This window comes from Erpetoichthys calabaricus, chromosome 6 (genome assembly GCF_900747795.2).
Source record: "Erpetoichthys calabaricus chromosome 6, fErpCal1.3, whole genome shotgun sequence".
Taxonomy (NCBI): domain Eukaryota; kingdom Metazoa; phylum Chordata; class Cladistia; order Polypteriformes; family Polypteridae; genus Erpetoichthys; species Erpetoichthys calabaricus.
This window is the reverse complement of record NC_041399.2, coordinates 198248088-198262858: the sequence shown is the minus strand read 5'-3', so window position 1 is coordinate 198262858 and position 14771 is coordinate 198248088. Positions and strand designations below refer to the sequence as shown.

The 14771-nt window shown below is 35.7% G+C and overlaps 2 protein-coding genes across 9 annotated transcripts in view; one reads left to right on the top strand and one right to left on the bottom strand.

The window, feature by feature from the left end:
- LOC114653992 (alanine aminotransferase 2-like) overlaps positions 1-14771 on the top strand; it is a 493749-nt gene that overhangs the window by 124656 nt on the left and 354322 nt on the right. The gene's annotated exons all lie outside the window — the stretch shown is intronic.
- LOC114653784 (microtubule-associated protein 4) overlaps positions 1-14771 on the bottom strand; it is a 212199-nt gene that overhangs the window by 31898 nt on the left and 165530 nt on the right. For 4 of the 8 annotated variants that reach the window (XM_051928943.1, XM_051928945.1, XM_028804300.2 and 1 more), the window contains 5 exons: positions 12076-12262; positions 9431-9493; positions 7159-7424; positions 6126-6251; positions 871-963 (listed from right to left, as the gene is read on the bottom strand). In XM_051928943.1, coding sequence (XP_051784903.1) covers positions 871-963; positions 6126-6251; positions 7159-7424; positions 9431-9493; positions 12076-12262 — 735 coding nt within the window. The remainder of the gene's footprint in view (positions 1-870; positions 964-6125; positions 6252-7158; positions 7425-9430; positions 9494-12075; positions 12263-14771) is intronic. The other 4 variants (XM_051928946.1, XM_051928947.1, XM_051928948.1 and 1 more) reach the window with 4 other exon arrangements.

Here is a 14771-nt window from a genome sequence, read left to right as displayed (position 1 = left end):
TACAAGATGGAAAATAAATTGCAATCAACTATAAATTATTTGATCTATTCCAGCAGCTAATTTAGCCTTTTTGACATTAATTAATGTGACGATGGAAGTGCAGGGCCAAATACGCAAGTTTCCTTCCTTTTGGAGAACATAGCAAAGTCTGTTTCTTTCCCTGTCCACCCTGTAGGTGCTGTTAAAAGCCAAACTATGGCTTCCAGAATAGGCTAAAACTTGACTAATGCTGTGTCAAAAAAATAAACGTTATAGAAAACCCACATATGTTATTTTATCACTATAATGATTTTGCCTGGACCTAAACCACATTTTTGTAACTTTAGACTGCATCCAAACCTGCAAAAAATAAGTCCAAAAAAAAAAAATACATTTTTTGGGGTTTAACTGATAGGTGGTACTCAACGTGGCGCAGGACTTCAGTTTAAATGTAACATTTTTATTCCTGATAATTTATTGCCTTGTGACAGTGTAACTGCCAAAAGTCACAATATAAAGTAATGCTAAACAAAATAGTGATCTGAGCTTATTACAGTATTATTTGTTGTATTTAGTATTTAGCAGGAAGGGGAAGATAGTATGTTGATGCTCTTGAAAAGCAAATTAGTATATTTAATTTTGATAATGGTTATTTTATGCCCATGATTTATATAATTACATTGTAAGCAATTAAAAGTTTTAACCACATACTGCAAATTTCAGTTTGGAAATTGAACACCAGGAGCTGATTTTTTGATTGCACCTATTATAAGAGGCAATATTTAGGGAAACAAAAAGTTGATGGGTTAACTATATTTAATTTTAAAGATATGGGGAAGTTGTTAGAATGCCCAGTTTAAAGTAGGACAGCCACCAAGACCCAGTACTTACATTTCCACCACCAGGAATATGCTTGATATTGTCCTTGGAGCCACAGCGGGAAGTGACATGACTGTAGTCGATTTTTTTGCTGACTATTTGAACCTATAACAGAGCAGTAGAGCAGATAGGGATGAAGGATCAAACAGGGTCACAGGTGTTAGAAAAGGACAACATGGTAGGAAAAGCAAAGCTGCTACTAAAACAGACAATACTGCACATTGCCCCATCCTCCAGCATGCAACAAATAGGTGTTATGCTTTTAGCCACCATATACATTAACCAGATTTTATAATGACAGAGGACATTAATATTCTAACTTTAGACTCTACCACTAAGCTGATAGCAACAGATATAACATTCAAAGGAGACACCCATTTCATGGAACATTTTGATTGTAATATGATATGGGACTATTGTAATAATATATGTATTATTATATTTCAGTCGATGAAGATTCATTAATTTCAGTTGTGATGCAAAACTAAACATCAACACTTTTCTACACCAACAAAAGCTCTGCAAACATAAGGTAATGTATTTTAGGGCTGTAAGAGTGTTTAGTGAAATATGACTAACAATGCAAAATAATAAAATGCTAATTTACATATTAAATTACAGGTGTCAAAAGAGACGTTTTAAAACTGTATGTTGTCTTTAGATGGAAATTTTTAATTCACTCAACCTTTACTACTTAAATAGTTGACTCAGTAGTTTGTTTCAGATTTCTATGACATCTGAAGTAAAGATGTGCTTACTACCTTCTGTCCTAAATATATTTCTTCTTAACAAGTACAAAATTCACTATTTAACTGGAGGAATTTTGTTGAATCAACTTCATCAATACCTTGAGAATTCTGAAGACCTGGATTTGGTTTCCAAATAACCCTTTTTAAAGACTAACTTCCTTTGCCTGCCAGAGTAGGAGTGGTGCACTTGGTTGCTGCACAACATGTCTTTGTAGAGTAGCGATCAGAACTCCACTCCACCATACTCCATATGGAATCTCTCTTAACACATTACAGAGCTTTAGCATTACATCCCTTAATCTAAGTTTTAGGACATTATCATCAACAGATTTTTAAGGAGTAACGTTTGACGTTTCTGAGAGAAAGATCAGAGCTAAGTATGTTTTAGAGGGAAGCTGCTGATTACCACAGATATCATGGCCACATGCTTTTTTCCCCAATGTGGAGGACGCTCTCCCGTCAGAGCTGAACACGATCAGATACAGTGCCAATGTTTGATGTTGCAGCGTTCCTACCTTCTACTTGGCCAGAATTACATTATTTTTTTATTGATTTTTAAAGTTTGTCTTGTTTCACTGCTACATGGTCAAAGCCGCAGGGGACAGCTAGTAAAAAATAAGTATATATTCAAAAAAATTCTGGGTGCTGTATATACATTTATACCAAATATGCTTTTCTAGATTTTATTAGTATTTTTGTTTTTTGCTCACAATATTTTTGAAAGCATAACATTTTTATGGCCTCTGCTCTGCTGCTTAAAACTGCAGCCTTCAAATGAATGTAAGACTTGAAAACAAAGCCCTTCGCAGAAATTGGAGTCTCTATTTATGTGTACAAATGATGTGATCAAAGAGAAAGCAGAAAGGGCACAGTTCATACACAAAAAACTGAGATAAAAATCACCCATTATTGTCTGAACACATTAAACAGGTCTTAAAAAAAGGTAGTATGTGGACAACAGATTAAATGTGTAACATCCAACCTGACTTGATATTTTATAGCACAGGATGCCACTTGATGATAGAAACATGTGCACACTGACTCAAGGATGTCATGGCTGCCAAAGGTGCATTTACTAAATACTGACTTCAAGGTGGAAATACTGCAATCAATTATTCTGTGTTTTGGAACTATAATTGATTTAGATCACTTTGCAAACATATGTTTTCAGGTTGACATTACGTAATCCTTTTTTTATTGATTAGTGTCAAAAAAGCCAAATTAAATCCACTGAAATTTATATTGTGTAACAATAAAATGTGAAAACTTCCAAGAGGTGAATACTTTTTGTAGGCATTGTATTTGTCTATTATTATAGTTGCTTGGTTAAAAAACATAACACATTGGTTTGGCAGTAATCCATGCTAGCTGTTATATGATACATTATTTTCATAGAAACAGGCTTCTGATTTATTTGTAGTTTCCAAAATTTTGAACAACACTGGAAGGCTTTTTTTATGTACATTTGCATGTTTACAAAGACATTTCAAATTCAGCCGTGTCGTGATTGCATTTCCACAAAACATCAATTACTTTAACTTTGTTAACTCTGTTTTTATTAGTAAAGGCAAGATAAAGATAGGGTTACCCTGTGTTGGGTATAAGACAAACTAGTCAAGGAAATTGTCATTTTCCATGTGCATTGTTTCAGTTTACTATCCAAAATATTCATATATGGAAAGATGAAATGCTTCATGGTCACATCTTATTTATCAGATATATTGCACTGTATGATTAAATAATATGCTATTGTATAAAATATCAGAATTTGTTCACTTGTAACAACTTCAATCACTAAATCCCTGGATTTCTTGCTCACTAATATTGCCTGCGGTGATTCCAATGTTTCCTTCCTCTGTGCCAGTCGTTTGAGTCTGAAGGACATTCAGTATACTCACTGATATCGTATTCCTTCCCATCACTTAAATTTAGCCATGATTCAATAATTTCAATAATATCATATTCCCTAGTTAAAACTGTTGTGCTTGTAACGCAGCAGATATTTTAAAAGAGGCCTTTTAAGTTAAATGCTTTTAGATACATTTATGTTTAATTGGGTAGGTCAGTCCTGCATGTATACATTTTATAAAACCTACACACTTCAAATCTACATAGTTTCATTTCTAAGTAGTAACATTTTTGTGTTTTAAATATGGAAAGCACATAATGTAAAGTACCTTTGTAATCAATAGCAGTATGTCAGTAATCATCCCGACAGCATTGCATGCAAAGTAGGAATTATCCTTGGACACAGCACTTGTTATTTAGGGCCACTCGCGTATACTCACAGGACACACAGGTCAAATCTAGGAGGCTGAATTGTTGAGGCAGCAGTAGTAACTACAGTGCCACCTTCCTGGTAAATTATTCTAATTCTAAGTATCCAATTCAATGTGTTGTGTCTGAGAAGAAGCCACTAGATGTCCTGGGTCCGAGTACTATAGGCACTGTAATTTTTACAGCTCATTTATGTAAGGAATACCTCTCCAGTTTATACATTATGCTATTAAAAATGTTGTTATACATAAAATCAGAAGTTAAGCTCATTCTTTTTGGTCTTATGGTACACCTCTGTCCTTAAGGATTAATGCATTTATAAACAACATATGGAGGAATTTAAACTCTCAGTGAAGGGCATTCATTCAAGTTATAATTACCCACTCCTCCACCCAATTCCCACTTTACAAAAATGTCATTACAGTACATTCATGGGTGGCTTTTAGAGATTAAATTAACAGTGTTACATCCTAACCCCTGCTGTGTTCCACGATGTCTGATCTATCCACATTCTTTTTTTCATAATTACAACTATAAAGCTATTTGTCAGGTTTTTTTTTTTTTTAATAATATGGGGTTTAACAGACGAATGCCTACAAGACATGCCCGAGGATACAAAAAGGGAGTCTTTTACTCAGAAAGTTCCCTTTTATTGATTTTGCATTTGACGGCTGTGATTTACATAATTCATCATCTACTATATTACATCAGAATTTCAAAAAGTCAAAACATTGTAAAAACTATTAAAATATTTGAAGTGCAAATGATCTGTTGTTTATCTTTTTTTTTTTTGGTTGTTTTTGTCACTCTGAGAAAAAAATATACACGACTACCCACTGCTTGTTTAAGAACATGTCAAAAAAGAAATCCTCAAAACAGCTGTCAGCTGCACTTAGAAGTCTCAAGATCCACTATAACTCCACAGGCCTGGTCTCAGACTCTTGTATACCATTATACTTACCACCATTTAAGTTGCTCCCCAGTTGAATTCTAGGGCAACTTCTCTAGCAATTAAAAGAAAAATATTATGCAAGTTGTACAAGGAACTAGGTGCTGCATGAGAGGGAAATGTGAGAATTGATATTAAGTCATGAAACCAAGTTGTAAAAGAATGAGAAGGGATAAAAACAACAACAAATGAAACACATATAGCTTTACTTTGACAAAAGAAGATGAGTGAAAAATTGAGATAAAAAAAATGGTGCATAAGATAAATTGACTATATGAAAATAAACTGACGAAGGAGATTTGTGGCTATGTAATAAAAGAAAGAATGCCGGGGGGGAATCAAAAAAGTTCATGAAAGTGGATGATATAAAAAGAGCAGGTCACACCCTAGTGTTTCCCACAACTGTTGAAATCACCCCTACATTTCCATCTCCCAGTCAGACAAAGTTGTTAAACAAAGATAATCACAATTAAACCTTGTGTAGCTGTTATTGCTGCTATTTAAGCTACTGTACATCAGATGTACAGTATGTGTAAAGTGCTGCAGTCATAAGCAACATTGCAGCCCTTGTTGCACTACTCACATTAAGAGAGGCAAAACAAATGAGACCAAGAGTACAGCCTGAAACTAAAAATAATTAAGTTCTGCTTAATAAACGAAATCTGACTACAAAAATATACAGTTTTCTTGTGCCCTAAAACTATAGTATAAAATTGTTCCTTCAATAAAAACTGCTTATTACCTCTATATTAACATCAAACTATTAAATTTACATGACCATTATTCCCCATTTGCTTGACTTGGAAAGTGGATAAGCGCACATTATTTTTCAAAGCTCACATGCAGATATTTAAATTTCATGAAGAGCAAATCTCTTCTAAAGCAGAGTGGTAAGTGAATCTGAGGACTGATCTAACATGTAGGTAGAAAAAAAAGAGAGGGCAGAGGACATACTGAAAAAGACAGAAGAAAAGAGTACAGGAGGAAACAAGAGCCAACTGATAAACTGAGGTCTCCACTTACACCAAAGCTTTCAGATTCATGAAAGACAGAGTCCTCAAGTTTGCTGATTATTAAGAAAGAAACTGAATAGAGGATAACTAATGAGTGAAAAGTATATCAGATTAACAAACATGATTTGTATAAACAGTAGTAACCTGCAAACATGTTTACTGTGGGTACGGCAATTTTAGTGGAAAATAGTTTGTAGTTAAAAAGGAGATTTGTTGGCCTTAAAAAAAGATAGGAAAAGAGGGTAGAAAATGAGACAAATGATGAATAAATCCACTCACTTTCCCAATACTCTGCTTTGGGGAGCTTTGATTTTTCACTATGGAATTTTTAGAGATTTGATTTACTGTTAGTGGATCATCTTTCTTAGGCCCTTTAGACTCCCGACTCTTGTCTGTCACGGTTGCCTGGATAAGGAAACAATAAGGTGGTTTCGTGGCAAAGGAACAGTTTGTATTAAACAATCAGAAAATAGTTGTTGAATTTATTTTCTATCCAAACTACAACAGGTACTCAATTGTGTTACTAAAGGGTAACAGAATTATGTAGCAGCCATGTACTGTACTACTGAATATCAAAAAATCTAAATAAATGTCTGGTCTTTAGGATTAACACATTGCTTCTTTATGGTAGCCATTGCCACTATTTGTATACTACCCCAGTAAACTTGAAATTATGCTTTTAAGCAAAATGTTAGGTCTGCAAAAACCAAAGAATTATTTATTATTACTAATGTATATTTTAATAACAAATTTATCCATTAGAACTTACAACATCAGGATAATGTAGACAGAGTTGTTAGTTTTTGTTTTAGATACACATAGTTAAGTATCTTGCTCTGATAGGCAAGACATGAAACTGGGCTTAAAGCTCAATGCTTTGGCTATTACCTGTCAAATTCTGATAATGCTTACTTATTTTAATTAGTAAAATGAAACTATCAGCTAAAATCTTTGTATCTTGAACTTAACTGCTCTTATTTCAGTAGATTAAAAGTTGCAAAAATAAACATAAAAGGAAAAAAGTAAAATAAAAAATATATTGCGTTGAAAATATACAAAATCAAAAAAGGTGAGACATCAATAAAGTAACTTATTAAGTGAAGATGTTGCTTTATGCATTATCCAGAAAGGAAAGTACACTATTTGGCTACATGGCAAGAAAATAAAACGCAGGCAGACTATAAATCAGACAAAAATGAAGGCTTCTTTTTCACAGTCAGGTATGAAAAGTGTCATCATTCTACAATTCTAGCAATGTTTACTCTTTAAAGAGTGAAGACTAAAAACTAATGTTGCACAGTTCTTGTCCTACCTTGCCTCCTCCAGGCTGATGTTTAATATTGTCAGTAGATCCTATTTTGGACTTAACATTCTTGACATCTGGTGTGGGAGTTGTGCTGTTTGGCCGGGGTGTGGTCTTAGGGGCTGGACTAGTTTTAGGAACAGTTCGGGCCAAAGGAGTCTTCTTTTCAGCAGAAGTGGGTGTAACAGATTTGGAGGTGTTTGTTCCAGGAGTACTAGGTGTTGTTGCATTACTCTTGGAACTGACTGGAGTCATCCTTGTCCTGCTTGTACCTGCTAAATATTAAAAAAATGAAAATATTAATTAACTAACCTAATTAACTGTTTTTCATTTTATTTAGCACCATTCATAGAGTATGCTATTATGAGGTGATTTTGACAGCAAAGAATATATTTCAAAGTAACAAGATGAAATACAATAAAAACCTATGCGTACATACAGTAAGTACAGAACACAAGATGACAATACCTTACACAAAATATTCAAATAAGAGAATATAATTTCAGATATAGACAATTAAAATGGCTACAGGTATAGACATTTGAAGTGCATCATGAATGGATATGGCAGAGATTTCTGAGGAGTAGCAGCCATAGAGCTAAAAGCCTATTCAAAATGAATATCAAACCAAGCTCTTAAACTGGTGAAAATCCTGGTATTAAAGGAAACCAACTTCCAAGTAACTTAACCATAACACATTTTATTTGAAGGTCACCTTTCTCATTTTGATTTGCTTCACAAATGTTTACAACTAAGAAAATAAATGCATTATGTAATATTCAGGTGTATTTAGTGACTTGATTTGCTGCTTTGAAAATTTTCTAATCACTTCATGAAACAGTTCATTATCACTATTTTGTTCACAACATATTTTTGTAACAGTGACATCAAAAATAATAGTGATAATAGAATATAATTGCATGTAATAGTAGTGTACGGTTTATAATGTTTTTAAATATTATTTTACAATATCATGTGGCTGAAGTTGCTTTCACAGACAGCAGATTCAAACTTACTGTAAGTGATGTGTCATTGTTAGGGTTTGTTTGATGTGAAGAGTATGTGGCTAATTGTGGTTTGAATTTCTTAGGCATAGTATTTTTCAAAGAAGGACCCAATGCAGACTTAAAATCTGTGCTGAAGTCTCAAACTAAAATTGTTGGCTGCATCTGAACATAACAGATGGTGGATCATTGTGATGCTTTGCTGATTAATTACAATGTCAGACAAATACTGGATCATTCTAATCTTTAGATAATGTAGCTGGGAGGTTGTTTAAGTGTAACAGAAATTCTGGGTAACATTTTGTCACTGTAGCTTAAAGAGTCACTGAGACATCTTTCATAAATATCTAAATAAGCTGTTATCATCTTTCCTAATATGGACATTTAACACCATGTCACTTAACCATTTAGATTTAAAGGAGCAGGAGAACATAGCTGCTGTGACTGAGGTCCAAGAAAGACGCAACACAGCCACAGAGACAAGGCAGAGGCAGAACTCAAGTTGTTAGCATATAACATGATCTCGCCCTACATTCGCACATTAAAAGACTGTACTTACTTAGAATGGTGATGAACAAATAAACAATATCAGTACTGTCATGTTGAATAAATACAGAATATCATTAATAGTACATCATAGCGATAAATTAATTCACATCTAACATTATTAATTTCTTATATACTTGGTCATTCAATCCTGCCAACATCTTACCCCCACCCCATCCCGTGTCCAGCACCGAGGTGAACTTGCTTCAGTGAGCAAGACCGAAATTGTTTCACTGCTTTGCCATCAAAAAATAAAAAATATATAAGTTGAACTAACCTCGCTCAAGCTAAAATTAAAATAGTAAACTAATTTGTAGTTGAAGTTGCTCAGATTGTTTCTCTGTTTTAAGACAGATGATTTCACAAATTTGTTAATGCTTTTAAATAAGGAGATTTTTAAATTTAAAAAATGTGTACAGCGTGCTGTGGCCAAAATAGTCCAATGAAAGTTCAGCAGTCTTGTCAAATATGGGGACCGCAGCAGGTCACATTATATGCAAACAAACCTAAAAACAAACAAAAAAATATAATGATGCTGACTGAATAAATCTAAATTTTTCCTTGACAACTTTTCTCCTTTAGACTCTCTTTCACACAGTAAAACTTTTTTTTTTTTTTTTAAAAGTAGCAAATGTATTGCTGAGAACAAAACATCAATGATGTATCCAATTCTATCACAATAAATGGTAAACCGTATTTAAAATTCGATATATTTAGAAATAAAAATATACCTGAAGGAGATTTTGCTGGACTTGCTTTCTTCACATCTGTTACTTTAGATTCAGTTTTTATGGCTAAAAATAAAGAAAAAAAAATGTAAAAGATGCATTTTTAATTATTCCTAATATGATTGTTGCAACATTTGCATTTGACTCAACTGGCAGATGCTCTTTAATTCAGCTGGGCTAAAAAATCATCTTTACTATAAGATTATTTAATTTTCATAAAGCAAAGTTTTACTGTGTGTATTGCTTATTTCAATAAAATATCAATCACAATTTCATGGTACAATGAGGAGGAGGTTAGGAGCACGCGCTGATACAGCGCTTTGCCGCACCCACCACATGACAGATCAACTTAGGATCCACAGATTAGGACCCAAGTGCAGCTATGCAATGCTACTTCTAAAAGCAGTAGTCTAATTTGCAAGACATCTGTCTTATAAAACAAGAGTTACATAACTGCAAAATAATTACAAAAATTGGAACAAAGAATTGTTTATTTATCCAGAAATCCCATGCCACAAAAAGCTGTAGCTATCTAATATGGAGTAAAACAGGTAGTAAACGCCACCTGTCAAATGCTGCCTGCCATGACTCCATTTCTATTATAATGTTGCTTAGTAAAGTCTTTCAGAGTGCTGTCACACAAGTTCTAGGCGGCATTAAGTAAAAGAAAGCCTCATCTTAAAGTAGGTGCTCCAGCATTGTACCATACAGTCTCTTTGAAATTCCTTTGTGTATTCTCTTATTATTAAATAGAGACTATGAGCAGGGTTCTAGTTTCACAAGTCACTGCAAAATGATTTAATGAGTTATTCCTAATGAGTGGCTGTCCTGGTAGATTCTCCAAATGTAAGAGTCAAAGTCATTTATAACTACAGTCACTTACCTGGTCGTGTTATTATATCTATATTACAAACATGGGCAGCAATACATCAGCCTGAACATCTACAATAACTAAACAAATGCAAATGACTACCTGGATCAAAACTAATTCACTTACTACCTCAATACTGGTGACAAACACATTATTGAAGCAAGTATGATGTAGCAATAGAAACATTCCAAGGTCAGCATGATCCCGCCATATCTTCAATTGCTGATACCCAAGTATTCTGATCTGATGGTTACTTTCTATGCCAAATGGATCACTACTTCTGGATAAAACCTTTATTTTTGCTGCACGTCTTTCCCAGCTCAGTCCCTCTGTCTAGCCAATCATACCACTTTTCTTTAGCCTTTGCCACTTTACTTCTTTGCCAACCTCTTCCTCTGTATACTCTCCTGTACTTTCCCATTCCAACACAATGTTTCCTTTTCCTTCCTCTTCTGTACAGATATCATGCCAAGCACCCTTCTTTCTTACTGCCACCCTTACTACTTCTGCTGTAGTGGCCCAGCTGTCTGGTAACTCTTCATTGCCACCCAATGCCTGTCTCACCTCGTCCCTGAACTCAACCTTGTAGTCTTCCTTTTTCAACTTCCACCATTTGATCCTTGGCTCTGCCCTCACTCTCCTCTTCTTTATCTCCAGTGTCATCCTACAGGCCACCATCTTATGCTGCCTAACTATGCTTTCCCCTGTCATCACTTTGCGGTCTACAATCTCCTTTAGACCGACCCTCCTGCATAAGATATAATCTACCTCTGTGCACCTTCCTCCACACTTGTACGTCATCCTATGTTCTTCTCTCTTCTTAAAATATGTATTCACCACAGCCATGTCCATCCTTTTCGCAAAATCCACTACTATCTGACCTTCTGCATTCCTCTCCTTGAAACCATACCTATCCATCACCCTCTTCATCTCCTCTGTTCCCTTCACCAACAGGTCCACTGAAATCCGCTTCAATCACCACTCGCTCTCCCCATAGTTACACACTCTACCACTTTAATCAACTCACTCCAGAAATCATCATCCTCATCCATCACACATCCAACTTGCAGGGCATATGCACTAAAAACATTCATCATCATACTTTCAATTTCCAGCCTTATAATCACTGCTCTGTCCAACACTCTTTTTCACCTCCAAAACACTCCTGACATACTGTTCTTTCAGGATAACCCCTACCCCATTTCTTCTCCCATTTACACCATGATAGAACAATTTGAATCCACCTCCGATCCACCTGGCCTTACTTCCTTTCTATGTAGTCTCTTGCAAGCACAATATATCAAACCTTCCTTCTCTCCATCACATCAGCCTTACCCTTCATACTGCCAACATTCAAAGTTCTTACCCCTACTTCCACTCTCTTCACATTACTCCTCTCCTCCTGCCTCCCTCTTCTTCTCCTTCTGCGGCCAACAGTAGCCCAATTTCTGCCAGCACCCTGTTGGCTAACAATTCTGGTGATGGCTGTTGTTAACCCGGGCATCCATTGATCTGGTTTGGAAATCTGTATTGTTGTCTGCATATTGATATGGTAAAATTTTACAGTGGAAGCCCTTTCTGACGTAACCCTCGCCATTTATCTGGGCTTGGGACCAGCATGAAGAAACACACTTGTTTGTGCATCCCCTGTGGCTGGGTTAAGTTTCCTATACTAGATACACTGTATTACTTGCTTTATAACAAGGGCAGTATTAATTCAACCTTCTTCACTACTAGTGAAACATTTTATTAAGTAAACATTTTACTGTTGACTCACAGGTAGGCCTCTGTGTGGTGGTGGCATTTTTCTGGGCAGAAGTACGGGTAGCACTACTCGACTTAGGTGTTGCAGGCACTCCAGGGCTACTCTTTGGCACTGAAGCCTTTGCAGGGGGAGTTGAAGTTGTCTTTGAAACTGTTGATGGCTTCTCTGGACTTTTTACTGTGTTTCGAGTTGTTGGAACCTACGGCGGGAATAAAAGAAGTTGTCATATTCTTGAAGAACGTATAGTTACTGTAAATAGAATTATTATAAACATTTCTTATCACTTACTATCAGACTAACTGTAAAGAGCCTCTGGAATAGAGTAGTATGAAAGGCACTGAAAATAACACCATGTTCACAACAGAGCAAAAGCTTAGATGTCACACTGCAACTTACTCATTGCTTTTTGGGAACATAAAATTAAAGAAAGTAAAGACGGAGAACACCACTAGGCATAGTGTTTATCAAATATACAGGTATTCGTGTTCTATTTTTAAAAAATTATTACTGTGTAAACTTAGAATTATTTAAAGTTCCCTCCTTTCATAAATCTTCTTTGAAACTGCCTCTGCTCTATAGCACAAAAGCAATTGGTACTACAGAGAAGCTTTGTGCATTAAACACAAGGCAGAACAGGCCATTCCCATAGCCGCGTGTACATTTTAATTAATAGTAGCCTGTTAAAATTAATCATACTGCTGTTGCTTAACAGTTCTCTAATGATCCACTGCTCATTCTGTGAGTAAGTGAAGATGTGCTAATAGAATATCATGCAAAGTATATGCTTCAGGAAGTACCTTATAAAACAGTCAAGTCTAGCACTGTGGAAACTTTACCAGAACACAACTGAAATTTAGTTTATATATATTAAATATATACACACACACATACATACATATACAGTACATATACAGACTGTATATATAGACATATACATATATACATACACACACACACACACACACACACACACACACACACACACACACACACACACACATACATACATACATACATACATACATACATACATACATACATACATACATACATACATATATATATATATATATATATATATATACATATATATATATATACATACACACAGTACTGTGCAAAAGTTTTAGGCAGGTGGGAAAAAATGCTGTAAACAAAGAATGCTTTCAAAAATGGAAGTGTTAATCATTTATTTTCATCAATCAACACAATGCAGTGAATGAACAAAAGAGAAATCCAAATCAAATCAATATTTGGTGTGACCACCCTTTGCCTTCAAATCAGCATCAATTCTTCTAGGTACACTTGCACACAGTTTTTGTAGGAACTCGGCTGGTAGGTTGTTCCAAACATCTTGGAGAACTAACCACAGATCTTCTGTGGATGTAGGCTTCCTCACATCCTTCTGTCTCTTCATGTAATCCCAGACACACTTGATGATATTGAGATCAGGGCTCTGTGGGGGCCATACCATCACTTCCAGGACTTCTTGTTCTTCTTTACGCTGAAGATAGTTCTTAATGACTACGGCTGTATGTTTGGGGTCGTTGTCCTGCTGCAGAATAAATTTGGGGCCAATCATACGTCTCCCTGATGATACTGCATGATGGATAAGTATCTGCCTATATTTCTCAACATTGAGAACACCATTAATCCTGACCAAATCTCCAACTCCATTTGCAGAAATGCAGCCCCAAACGTTCAAGGAACCTCCACCATGCTTCATTAATGCCTGCAGACACTCATTATTGTACCACTCTCCAGCCCTTCGACGAACAAACTGCCTTCTGCTACAGCCAAATATTTAAAATTTTGGCTCATCAGTCCAGAGCACTCTGCTGCCATTTTTCTGCACCCCAGTTCCTATGTTTTCGTGCATACTTGAGTCACTTGGCCTTGTTTCCACGTCGGAGGTACGGGTTTTTGGCTGCAGCTCTTCCATGAAGACCACTTCTAGCCAGACTTCTCCGGACAGTAGATGGGTGTACCTGGGTCCCACTGGTTTCTGCCAGTTCTGAGCTGATGGCACTGCTGGACATCTTCAGATTTCGAAGGGTAATAAGCTTGATGTGTCTTTCATCTGCTGAACTAAGTTTTATTGGCCAACCACTGTGTCTACGATCCTCAATGTTGCCTGTTTCTTTGTGCTTCTTCAAAAGAGCTTGAACAATACATCTTGAAACCCCAGTCTGCTTTGAAATCTTTATCTGGGAGAGACCTTGCTGATGCAGTATAACTACCTTGTGTCTTGTTGCTGTGCTCAATCTTGCCATGACATGAAACTGTCTTCCACAACCTCACCTTGGTAGCAGAGTTTGCTGTTCCTCACCCAGTTTTAAGCCTCCTACACAGCTGTTTCTGTTTCAGTTAATGACTGTGTTTCAACCTGTGTGTGACATTGATGATCATTAGCACCTGTTTGGTATAATTGGTTGATCAGACACCTGACTAGAATCCTACAAAATCCCTGACTTTGTGCAAGTGTACCTATAAGAATTGATGCTGCTTTGAAGGCAAAAGGTAGTAACACCAAATATTGATTTGATTTAGATTTTTCTTTTGTTCGCTGACTTTGCATTTTGTAAATTGATAACAATAAACAATCATTATTTATATTTCTGAAAGCATTCTTTGTTTACAGCATTTTTTCACACCTGCCTTAAACTTTTGCAAATACTGTATATACATATACAGTATATATATATATA